The 12675-nt window shown below is 37.8% G+C and overlaps 1 protein-coding gene across 2 annotated transcripts; it reads right to left on the bottom strand.

Annotated features, from left to right (window-relative positions):
* Positions 1-314: 314 nt before the first annotated feature.
* Positions 315-3563, bottom strand: PHOX2 (Octicosapeptide/Phox/Bem1p (PB1) domain-containing protein / tetratricopeptide repeat (TPR)-containing protein). 2 transcript variants are annotated; one of them, XM_090316456.1, is made up of 2 exons: positions 3296-3426; positions 436-2799 (listed from the first exon to the last, which is right to left on the bottom strand). In XM_090316456.1, the coding sequence occupies exon 2, from the start codon at positions 2728-2730 to the stop codon at positions 793-795; it is 1938 nt and encodes a 645-aa protein (XP_090172582.1). In that variant the 5' UTR covers positions 2731-2799; positions 3296-3426; the 3' UTR covers positions 436-792. The 2 variants fall into 2 exon arrangements, with proteins under 2 accessions (XP_038894376.1, XP_090172582.1); XM_039038448.2 differs by having other exon boundaries at positions 315-3563.
* Positions 3564-12675: the final 9112 nt, after the last annotated feature.

The following is a 12675-nucleotide window of genomic DNA, read 5'->3' as shown; positions in this document are numbered from 1 at the left end:
TTTGGATAACAGAGCCTGAAACTCTGACATTTTAAATCAAAAACCTATTTTTCCTAGATTAAAAAAAAGACCCAATAGTAATTAATTAATAGTATTCTTCAAATAGAAAGATCCATTAACCAAGAATCTGCAGACAATTCAATTCCAAGTAAAATTGAACTGCATTGCTAACAACAGAATCCTCATCTCAACTAAAAGAACTACCTCTGTATATGTGAATGGTACAGTACATTACTTCATTTAATGTCACACAATTAGCCATTAAAACAACAGAAATTGAACCATTCTTTTAAAAATGTCGTGATGGAAAAGACTAAGGTAAAAAGCTTCTGCATATTGCCTGTCATGGAAAAACCTCATAAAATAACGAAAACCATCCTCCTTCCAGTTGCAGCCACAGCCACAGTTAGGATATTACATGAAGTGACAAGCTCATTAAGAATATGGAGGAAAGTATATATATATAAATATATGCGAACAAAATCTGACCACAAAAATGGAAAAGTTATGAGGCAAAACCAGAATCAGTTCGTTTCTTCAAGATAAATATCATCAATTGGCAGACAAATTATTTGATTACTTTTGAAATGATGAAGAAAGTTACCACTCAGAATTCATAACCTGCCCCAATGAACTACATGGCCACTACGAGTGTCAAGCATTCGTCGAAGGAAGTCATCCTAATGCCTGGCTGAAACAATGTGATTTCCTTTCTTTGGTTCGTTGTAATGAATTTCAGCAATTGGTTTCAACACTATGGTCAATATAATGTGGTAGCATCATTTCTATCAGCTACCCAGATGATGATTGATCGATTTCCTTAATGATAACTTCCTTTTCTTGATTCACATTGCCGTTTATGTTTAGACTCTTCTTATCATTGCCTTCCAAAGCGTTTTCATTCGAACAATGATTCTTCAAAACAAGGGAAATGTCTCCCTCCGAAGCTCCAGCAAGTCGGAAGCGCTCTACAGCAGCATCGAGGTTCTTCTTCCAATCTCCCATCCCTATTTTACATTCAACTTGGGACCTCTCAAAGAGCATGTTGCCCCAGAATAAATGGATCTGGGATTTCATTAGTGCTGCTTGCTCTGCAGCTTCATTTGCTGAAACCTCAAGCTGCCCACCTATTCCCTGCATTTCACTGTCTGCACCACCTGCCTGTTTCTTTCGTCGCTTCAGTAATTCTTCCCTCTTGCTAGAAGTTGGATCTTTCAGCTCGTTTGCCCTCTGCTCCTCCAATTTTTCCCACATCTCGGTTGCTACTTTCATTTTCTCCTCTGCACTGTCAAAAAGCTCAAGTGTTTCTGTAAAATCCCAACTTGAGAGGTCTATTTTCTTAGCTAGTGCAAAAGACCAGTGAAGTTTAGCCATTTCAAACTGCTGTTGGCCAAGGGCCAATAGACCTTCATAAAAGTCAGGCTTAATCAAAAGCGCCTCTTCGTATTTCTCTCTTGCAAGGGTGTACTTCTCCTTCACCCATTCATAAGCAGTTTGAAGCTGCTCCCCTACGATGTCCTTTCCAGATGACTCATCTAGAGGAATGCGTTTCCTTGCAGCACACATATGAACATTACCCCAGTTAAAGAAAGCTAAAGCAGCAACCTCCTGGAATTTTGATGCTGCCTTGTTGAAAAGATTCTGAGCTTCTTCACTAGTAACCATCTCCTCAAGAGCCTCAGAGCAGAGCTCCATTCCAAGCTCATGCAAATCTATATGAGCATCTGGATCGATACCAACATGGGTTCGGAAAAGTTGAGCGAACTCAAATAACCAATCATCCATCTCAACTTCCTTGCACTCAGGATCTTCCACAGCTCCTGGTTTCTTCTTCAGAACTTCTTTCTCTATCTTATCATTTTCAGAATCAGTAGCTTCTGCCACAGACTCCCCAAGAGGTGAAACGTGCCCACTGTCATCTCCCTTGGATTCTTCACTCTCGACAGGTTTCTCCTCCTCTTCTTCCAACAAAGGTGGCTCTTGCTCAGGACTCACCTCTACAATATGCAATCTAAGCATTCCAAATGAAGCAGGTTTATCTACTTCAGGGTCCTTAGGAACAAAGCTATCAGCACAAAGCTCCGCCAGTCTAAGTTCACTTGTACAGGTTATTGTCACCAGATCATCATCTGCATCCTTATACTTGATCAGAACAGACTTTGATGAGGGAAAACGTTTGCTCACAATCTCTCTAAGGACTTTGAATCTGCAATTCACTGGCATCATGGCCAGCCTTATATCATGGTCATAGACAAGCTTCAAAGGCCTCAACTGAACCTTAGGTTCTTGGTGTAGACTTTGAGCATGTGATGACAGTGAAGAAAGTGAATCTTCCTTCAGTTTATCTTCACTTAAATTAGGAGATTTTGAAGGCCTACTTGAGGGCTTCAAAACTACTTTGGGAAATTGCAATTTAGGTTCAGTAGGGCCATTTTCAGTAGGTAGAACGCCTTGATGCTTTTCCAGTTTACTATTTAGAAGTACTGTGGCACCCCCAATGGAGGCTCCTGCCTTCTTCTGAACCGGTCGAGTAGGCAAACATGGACCTAAGCCAGCAATTGGAGCACCAACCGCCGAGGCACCTAAAGCAGCAGGTGACGGGCGGCTCTGAAGGTCCTGTTGAGCCTCCTGGCGAGGTCCCACAGCAGCCCTCAATCGCTGTGCAATGTCAAGAGCATCCCGATGGTTAGGATCAGCAAGCAACAAGACCTGCACGTCCTGTATTGCCATTTCATACTTCCCAATGGCTTCATAAGCACGAGCCCGCCGAAGGAGAGCACGAACAAATCGAGGCTGGACCTGGAGGGCCATGGTACACTCAGAAATAACAGTATCATAATCAATTGGCTTCATTTGCATCAAACAAGCCGCTCTGTTGCTATGAAACACAGCTCGATCAGGGTGGGTTTTAGGGGTAAGACGAAGTGCACTTTCATACTGTTCAAGAGCACCAACATAATCCTTATTCTGAAACCTTTTATTACCCTCTTCTTTCAACTCATGGGCTCTTTTCAAAAAGATGGAAGAATCCAAATCAACACCCCCATTAACATTTGGAGTCGAATTAACAGCGGAAGAAGCATGATTCGAACCACCCTTCTTCTTTCGAGTCCCGGATTTCCCCATATATAGATAAAATCGAAAGGAAAAAAAAAAAAAGAAAAAAAGAAAACAACCCCCTCTCCCACTTTCCCAACACGCAGAAAATTCAAATGCGAAACTAACAAATTACAAAAATGAAAGTAAAAGATCAGAAATTGCAAGATTTTTCGAAGAAAGAAGGAAGCAAACTTACAGAAGCGGATTGTTTGGGAAGCCCCAGGAAGCGAATCGAATTGGGTGAGGGTAAAAAACTTTAGTCAGATAGCGAGGTGTTCGTAGAAAAGAGAACTGTTGGCGAAAGTTCAGTGAGGGAAAACCCTAGATAGAAGAGGAGGATGGGTTTGGATACAGCTGAGGTTTAAACCATCAACCGTGGCCCCTTACTTTCTTAGCCGTCGGATCGAACCAACTCACTCTTTCATCAATCTTGACGGTTCCATCAAAATCCCTTTCTTTTCAAATTAGGTGAGTTTGGCACTTCATTTGTTCAATTTGTTAATAGACGCTAAAAGCAAATTTTGTTATCTGCGTTTAATAGTTTCTTGAATTTTAAAAAGCCTATTATAAGCCTTGAATTTACATATATACATTTTCATGAAATTAATAATTTAATCCACGAACTTTGAATTTTTTAAATAATATTATTTAATTAAGTATTGATAAAAATAGGTTTAATTTCCACAAATAATAGTTTTTTTAGAAAAGTTGACAAAAATAGGGTGATGGAAAAATGTTTCTAAAAAAAATGTGGTTATAGAAAAAAATGTATAGACAAAAATGGGTAAAAAAATCATATACAGGATCCACGAGTTTCTTCAATTCCAATTTTTGTCAAACTTTGGTCCATGTCATTTGCCACAAGACATGACACCTGGACCGGTCCACAAGTAAGGTAAAACTATGGACCATGTCCACAAATAAGCCTTTTAAAATAATTAAATTTAAATTTAAATTTAAAATGTTGCCTAAAAAATGGAGTTTAGTTTTTTTTTTTTATGTTTTAAACATTAAAAACATGTAGTTTGACCCATAATAATAAAAATGATTTATCAAATTATATTTAATAAAAATACATCTAAAGTCAAAACTATTAATTACAAGTCAACAAAAACTCATATGCCACACGGCGATCGTCTTCTCTCACACCAACCAAACAAGTTACAGGAACCTCAAAGTAACTAGATAGGCTACAGGAACCTCAAAGTGTTGTTGATGATAAACTATATTATCAATATCTTGTTGGGTGACATGAAATCAGAAAAATTCATCATATGCATAATACTCGTGTTAATGACCAGAACTCAATGTGATGTCTGCTTGAACTCCTAGTAAATATTCAGGAGAAGCTAGAATTGAATCATTAGCTACATAAGGTTCTGGGTCAATGTGTTGCTATGGAAAATTCTCGGTAAGTTGTCGTTGGCGTTTATCAGTGTCGGTAAGATTAAGTCTACGTGTTTGTTGAACTATATTTTCTACCCTTACAACATATCAGTCACACATTGAACCTAGATCTAGTAAATTATGTTGCACTTAATATTGTTGTACATCTTGAATAAAACTATTCTGTTGGAAGAAAAAACTAATATAAAATAATATTGATATAATATAACTGAAAAAAGATAAATAATAAAATTATTACCATGCAATAATAATAAGCATCGTCAAGTGTGATATATCTTCTTATAATTGTCATACCAAGGTAAAAGGTATCTGATACAGCTAACCCATCTACTACACCTCCTCCTGCATAATGATCACGACGTGCTCATCACGACAATATGTAGTTGGCATGAAGTCGCCATCAGTCTTGGTCATGCTTACCTCTTAAATCAATTTGGTGCAGTTGGCAGTCTATATAACACACTGGTGCTCACCTTCAACCAAATGTCGTCACCACTCTACAATATGAAAGCATATTAGAATGTTCACCGTCAATCAAATGTCTTGTCCATTATTACAATAATTAAGCAATAATGTCATTGTTCACACGAGATTTCAAGAAAATTTTTTTTTGTGGAACTTGAACTTTGTATTTGTATTAATTTTATGGAAAGTGAATACAATCTCTAATACATAATATTTTAATGCTTTCAAAATAAACTATAGTCTTGAAGCTAGTTGATCTTCTTGAATGATCGATCCTCGGACTTGTTGATCTTCTTAGATGATCGGCATTTCGGCTTGTTGATCTTCGTAGATGATCGGTCTTTGGGCTTGATGATCTTCTTGGACAATCAACCTTTGGGCTGGTTGATCTTATTGGATGATCGGTCTTTGGGCTTGATAATCTTCTTGGACAATCGACCTCTGGGCTTGTTGATCTTCTTGGATGATCGGCATTTGGACTTGATAATCTTCTTAGACGATCGGCCTTTGGGTTTTTTGATATTCTTGAACGATCGGCCTTTGGACTTGTTGATCTTCTTAGATGATCGATCTTCGGGCTTGTTGATCTTCTTGGATGATTAGTGTTTGCACGAGGCTTTCAGAGAAACTTGTTTCGTGGAGTTGAACTTGAGTTGGTGTTGATGTTGAGGTTGATTTGATGCGATGTGGTTCGATCTCTAGTACTTGATCCTCTGGTTCTCTCTCAGTTGGGTGGATGTGCTTGACTTGAAGAAGAAAAGCACCAAACATTCTTGAAGTAGAAGTCTTGAAAGAGTATTTGTGTCTTCAAGGATCTTCTGTCTTCTAGGAGTGCAGCTTGAGTCTTCTGCTTGTTGATGAATTCTCTCTGGGCTCTCTGAATGTAGAATTGCTTGTATCCTCAAAGGACTCTAGCCTTCAAGCGCGGTCAGAATGCTTGCATCTTCAAAGGACTTCAGTCTTCAAAATGCTTGTATCTTCGAAGGACTTCAGTCTTCAGGCATGATCAGCTTCAAGAGTCAAGGAGTCTTCTGTAGAGAATTCCCTATAAGCTCTCTGGAGTATAAAATTGCTGACCTCTCCAAACGAAGAGCGCTTCTCTATTTGTAGAGTTCACAGGTGGGCTTGGGCTTTGTTGATCCATGGGCTTGGCTTTTGGGCCCAATTAGTTGGACTTTGACCCAAATAATAATATCAAACTGGGTCAAATTAATCTTATCTGATTCAACGGTCATGATAAAACCACGTGGCGTCATTGAAATTTGTCTTCAACTTTTATTCGGACATATATCAACTTCTAATTGAACCCAAATTTAATGATTTGAAATTTCATCATTAATTTAGTAAATGACGTAGTTGTGATTGGTCCAAAATTTTTCATTCAACAAATGCCCCTCTCGAGATTTATGCACATATGGGTGGATAAATCTAGAAAAATATAAAGTTAGAATCAAAATCCAAATATATTTGTTCTTGAATTTGACCTCAATTGATGTGTTAGTCAAACTATGAATTTAGTACATAAGTTTAACTTGAATTTGGAATAAAATTTGGAATATTGCCAAATTTACAAAAAAAAAAATTGAACTTTGTCCCCATTTAATTTAATTTGGATTTAAGATACGATTTGTGATATGTCTAGATTTTAATAAAAGATCAATTGAGATTTCTCATTCAACAAATGCCCCTCTCGAGATTTATACGTGGATAAATCTCGAAAAATATAAAGCTGGAATCAAAATCAAAATATATTTGTTCTTGAATTTGACCTCAATTAATGTGTTAGTCAAACTATGAATTTAGTACATAAGTTTAACTTGAATTTGGAATATCACCAAATTTACAAAAAAAATTTAAGCTTTGTCCCCATTTAATTTGATTTGGATTTAAGATACAATTTGGGATATGCCCAGATTTTAATAAAAGATCAATTGAGATTTTTTCTTATCCACAATTTATTTCGATTGAAGAAAAAAAAAATCAAAGCTAGACAACTTGAATTTGGAATAAAATTTGGAATATGGTCAAATTTTGATTTGAGATTTTATTCCAATTTGATTTCGATTTAAGATAAAATTTGGGATATGCCTAATTTTCAATAAAAGATCCATTGATATTTTTTTCTTTCTTATCCGCAATTTATTTTGATTGAAGATAAAAACTCAATAGGATACTTGACTTTGGAATGTGGCCAAACTTTAATTTGGGATGAATTTTAGATCTTTTCTAGAACTTGATTTGGAAATAGAGATAAGAACTTAAATTTGGATGAATTTGATATAAAATTTAGAAGATGCCCAAATTTTAATTTGAAAATTTATCCTTATAATTTGGCTTGAGGATAAAAGTCGATTTAGATTTGGGATAAAATTTGGAATATGCTTAAATTTTAATTTAAGATTTTATCCTTAATAATTTGACTTGAGGATAAAAGTATGATTTGGTGATTTAGATTTGGGATAAAATTTGGAATATACCTAAATTTTAATTTGAAATTTTATCCTTAATAATTTGGCTTGAGATAAAAGTATGATGATTTAGATTTGAGATAAAATTTGGAATATGCCCAAATTTTAATTTGAGATTTTATTTACAATTTAATCTCAATATTGAACCATTTGATTTTAAATAAAATTTGGAATATGGTCAGATTTTAATTTGTAATTTTATCCAATTTGTGATTTTATCCACAATTTAAATTTGATTTTCAATAAAATTTAGAATATATCCAAATCTTGGTTGAAGATAAATTTGAGGATAAAATCTAATAAGATTAAATTAAATAGGAATTTTGTTTAATTTAATTTGAAATTAGGATAGAATCAAATTAGGAAATCTAATAAAAAAATCTAATATTTTAAATCAAATCTTTTATTTAATTTGGATTTCCTAAGTTGAAACTAAGGAACCTCTATAAATAGGATCCAAACCCCCTATTATCCTCATCCCTCATCTTCTTCTAATCTTTCTTTTCTCTCATTTTTCTCTTTTCTTCCAACGTTTTCTTCCCTTTTTTTAATCTTTTCTTTCTTTCTTCTTTTTTTTTTTTATTTTTTTTTTATTTTTTTCTTTCCTTCTTTCTTTTGTTTTTGTTTTTTTTTTCTTTCTTTTGATCTTTTTTGTTTCGTTTTTTTTTTAACTTTTTTTTTTCTTACAAAACAAAGTCACACTTGACTTTCGGAGATGAAACGAAACCGCACTTGACTTTCGGAGATGAAGCGAAGCCGCACTCGACTTTCAGAGATGAAGCAAGGTCGCACTTGACTTTCAGAGATGAAGCGAGGCCGCACTTGACTTTCAGAGATGAAGCGAGGCCGCACTTGACTTTCAGAGATGAAGCGAGGCCGCACTTGACTTTCAGAGATGAAGCGAGGCCGCAATTGACTTTCCGTGATGAAGCGAGGCCGCACTTGACTTTCCGTGATGAAGCGAGGCCGCACTTGACTTTCCGTGATGAAGCGAGGCCGCACTTGACTTTCCGTGATGAAGCGAGTCCGCACTTGACTTTTCGTGATGAAGGGAGGCCGCACTTGACTTTCGGAGATGAAGCGAGGCTGCGAAGCCGGGCTTGACTTTCGGAGATGAAGCGAGGCTGCGAAGCCGGGCTTGACTTTCGGAGATGAAGCGAAGTCGGGCTTGACTTTCGGAGATGAAGCGAAGTCGGGCTTGACTTTCGGAGATGAAGCGAAGCCGGGCTTGACTTTCGGAGATGAAGCGAAGCCAGGCTTGACTTTCGGAGATGAAGCGAAGCCGCGCTTGACTTTCTGAGATGAAGCGAAACCGCGTTTGACTTTCGGAGATGAAGCGAAGCCGCGCTTGACTTTCGGAGATGAAACGAAGCCGCGCTTGATTTGTGGAGATGAAGCAAAGCCGCGCCTGACTTGTGGAGATGAAGTGAAGCCGCGCCTGACTTGTGGAGATGAAGCGAAGCGATGTCAAACTTATGGAGATGAAGCGAGCCATGCTAGACTTTGGAGATAAAGCGAAACGACGCCAACATTTTGGAGATGAAGCGAAGTTGTACCATCAGTTTGGAGACAAAGCAAAGCCATGCCACGACTTTGAAGATGAAGCGAACCATGCCAGACTTTGGAGATGAAGCGAAGCTACATCATGATTTTATAGACTGAGTCATTGAAGATGAAGCCGAGCCATACACACTGACCATGAACTTGAAGATGAAGCAGAGCCATGCACATCGACCTTGAGCTTGAAGATGGAACCGAGCCATGCACACCAACCTTGAACTTGAAGACGGAGCAGAGCCATGCATACTGACCTTGAACTTGAAGATGGAAGTGGATCCATGTACACTAATCTTAAACTTGAAGATGGAAGCAGAGCCATGCACATCAATCTTGAACTTGAAGATGGAAGTGGGGCCATGCACAACACTCTTAAACTTGAAGATGGAAGTAGGGTCATGCATGCCAATTTTGAACTTGAAGATGGAGCAGCATCGATGGAGCCTCTGAACTTGAAGATGGAGAAGCATCGACGAGACCTTCACGTTTGAGTTTGACAAAGCATCGGCAAATCCTTCGCATTTGAGTTTGACGAAGCATCGAAAAATCTTCTGCACTTACGCTTGAAAAATCGGTGAACCCTCTACATTTGAGCTTAAAGCATCGGCGAATCCTTTACACTTGAGTTTGACGAAGCATCGATGAATCTTCACATTGAGCTCGACTTCGCGACTTTGAGCATGAAGATGGCATTGCAAAGCCACCAGACTTGAGCATTCGACGAAGCCTCTGAACTTGAAGATGGAGAAGCATCCAAGTTTGATTTTAAAGAGGAAGTGAAGCGCATTTCAAGTTGTGCCTTTTATTTATTGTGCTAGCTCCTTACGAGGGATGAACATCTTCAATCTATTGTGTTGCCCCCAATAGGGATGAACATCTTCAATCTGGGGTGTCATTCTTTAACGGGGATGATCAACATCAATCTTGTAGTATCATACTTAGGTGGTTGTGGTACCTTTTCTGATGGACTAAACTTAAATTTCTTTAAGTTGCCTTCGTACTCTTAAAGAAATGGATCAAATCATGATGTAGTTCATTTTTTTTTTTTTTTTAACTGGACTGAACTTGAAGTTTCTTTCAAGCTGCCTACATACCTTTCATAATGATTGGGATCAAGTCATAATGTAGTTTAATTTTTTTTTCTTTTAACTGGACTAAACTTGAAGTTTCTTTCAAGCTGCCTACATACCCTTCATAATGATTGGGATCAAGTCAAAACGTAGTTTGTACGAAATTTTTTTCTTTTTGGGGTCGTTCAAATTTTAAGCTCATGTGGGCCAGAAGCATCATGCAATTTAGGCTCTTGCGATGATGAGTTTCTTCATTTAAACTTCAGAAGCTCTTATTTTATCATGGTTTTGATCACCCTCTACATTTGTAGGATTCGTCAATATGATGAGTTTTGGCTTCACTATCAAGGAACCTTCTGTACTTATGTCAACATAAACTTTTCTCTTCATGCGTGAAGGGACACGACTGTGTATCTTTTCATTGTTGTTTTCTTCATGGAATGACGTTGCCTTCAAGATTTTCATCCTTCCTTTATGTTGATCGCTTGTTGTCATGAGATGATCAAAAGCAAATGTTAAAGGTCGATCTTTCTTTGATGTGGATATACTTCGCCTTTTGAAGGCTAAAGTTCAAGTAGGAGTAGTTTTTGGACATTGGTCTTCTTCTCCTACCATGGCCATATCAATCTTTGAAAGACCGAAGATCGAGCACTTGAAGGCTTAATATGATCGAAGACAGAAGTTCTTTGCTTCATTTCTTCTGAGTCGTTGACTTCTTCGACAGTTATATGATTGTTTTCGACTTCCACTATGTCGACAGTGTGACATGTAATAACTTCTGATACTTTCTCTTGATTATTAAGAAAGCTTATTGGGAGAAATTCTACCGAAGTTGCCGGCTATCGGAATTGAGGAAAGTTTTTGTCTTCTTTCTTAGCAGGCTTAGGCTTTTGTGTCATCTTTTTGCCTTTCTTTTTATAAGTCTTGTTCCTTCTTCTATAGCTTCGATAGGAACGTGACTCTTTTTGGGTGGAGTTTAATGTCTTCTTTTTCGACAAGTCACAATTATCCACCCTACGTTGTCATCTCCAACAAGCTCATCTTTCTTTTTGGAATTTGTTGTTTGAATCTCTTGTTAGAACCAAACAACTATAGGCTCGAAGGCTCCGAACTGGATCGGGCTTTGTCTTTGAGCATGGGACACAGACAGTGTTGGAACACTTGAAATTGCCGCTACTGTAGCGTGATTTGTCTAAGCTATTTCATCCAAATCTAACTCAATCTTTTTTCACGAGCCAACTTGAGAATTCGTTCCTTCAGCACGAAACACTTTTCAACTGGGTGACTAATGACCCGATGATACTTGTAGTAGTTAGGATCATCTACTTTTCCTGCTTGCTCCAACATATCTGCCACATTAGAGTCAGGAATGGATAAACCTTATCTTGTCTTTCCTTAAGAGTTGGACGACGCTTCTCGCTCTCATTGTGTATTCTTTCAAATTTTGTTTGTTTTCCTTTGGAGAAAAATTTCTGCGGGGTCACATGAACGACCATAGATTCTTTTGTGGCACTATCCACAATCTTTTCAGTGCCCTTAGATTCATTCTTGTATTTTCTCCCTTCCGGGACTTGTTTGCTTAACTCTATATCATGAGCGCGTGTTGCCAACTCCTCAAATGTACGAGGTTTTATCCCTTGTAGGATGTACAGAAGCCCAAAATGCATGCCTTAAGTGCACATCTCACCTGCAGATAATTTAGTGAGTCTATCTTTGCAATCCAGACTCAGTGCTCTCTATCGGTTGATGTAATCAATGACTGTCTCTCTCTTCCACTGTTTGGTGTTTATCAGCTCCATCATGCTAACAGTGTGCCTTGTATTCTAGAAGCAGTTCAGGAACTCCTTTTCTAGCTGTTCCCAACTGTCAATCACTTCTAGCTCCAAATCAGTATACCAATTGAAAGCATTTCCTTTCAAGGTACGAATGAACTGCTTGACTAGTTGGTTTTCTTTGGTTCCTGGATTTTTGCAGGTTTCAATGAAGTGTGCAACATGTTGTTTTGGATTGCCCTTTCCATCGAACTACTGAAGCTTTGAAGGTTGATACCCAGCTAGCATTCTTAGGTTGTCAATTCTCTTGGTGTACGACTTGGAGTACATAAAGGGGGACTACGATTGTCTTTTGTACTAAACTCGTATGGAGTTTGTAATCATATCCTGCAACTGTTGAATTGACAGGGTGGCAATAGAGGTAGATTGTTGCAGTTGGTCTTCCTGCAAGACAGTCTTTCCTTTGTCATTGGCTTTTGTAGTTGGAGATTGACTCGACTCAGCGGTTTCTCGAGCCTGTATTTGATCTCTTAAAGCGATGATTTCATCATCTCGCTCTTCAACAACCTTCGTTAGAAAATTTATCTTCCTTTCCATCTCTGCCATGTCTGACTCAACCGTTATTCAGTCACCATGACAGATACTACATCAAAGTATGATTCTTTATATGATGGATCAGTAGCAGAAACGTAGCCGTCGAATAAGGGATTTCCTCTAATAACGATCCCACCTTTAGTAGATTCCATTAGTTTTTCCGTAATGACAAAGCTTATATAAGTATCACTTGCGACGGTAGCTTTGGATACAACTTTCTTTGATGTCATTTGTAGGTTTATT

This window comes from Benincasa hispida, chromosome 8 (genome assembly GCF_027475165.1).
Source record: "Benincasa hispida cultivar pf3 chromosome 8, pf3_genome.v1.1, whole genome shotgun sequence".
NCBI classification, from domain to species: domain Eukaryota; kingdom Viridiplantae; phylum Streptophyta; class Magnoliopsida; order Cucurbitales; family Cucurbitaceae; genus Benincasa; species Benincasa hispida.
This window is presented reverse-complemented; position numbering and strand designations above follow the sequence as displayed.

What these genes read in the sequence shown, in the direction of transcription:
- PHOX2 (XM_039038448.2), bottom strand. Translation starts at nt 3,126, where the DNA reads ATGGGGAAATCCGGGACTCGAAAGAAGAAGGGTGGTTCGAATCATGCT.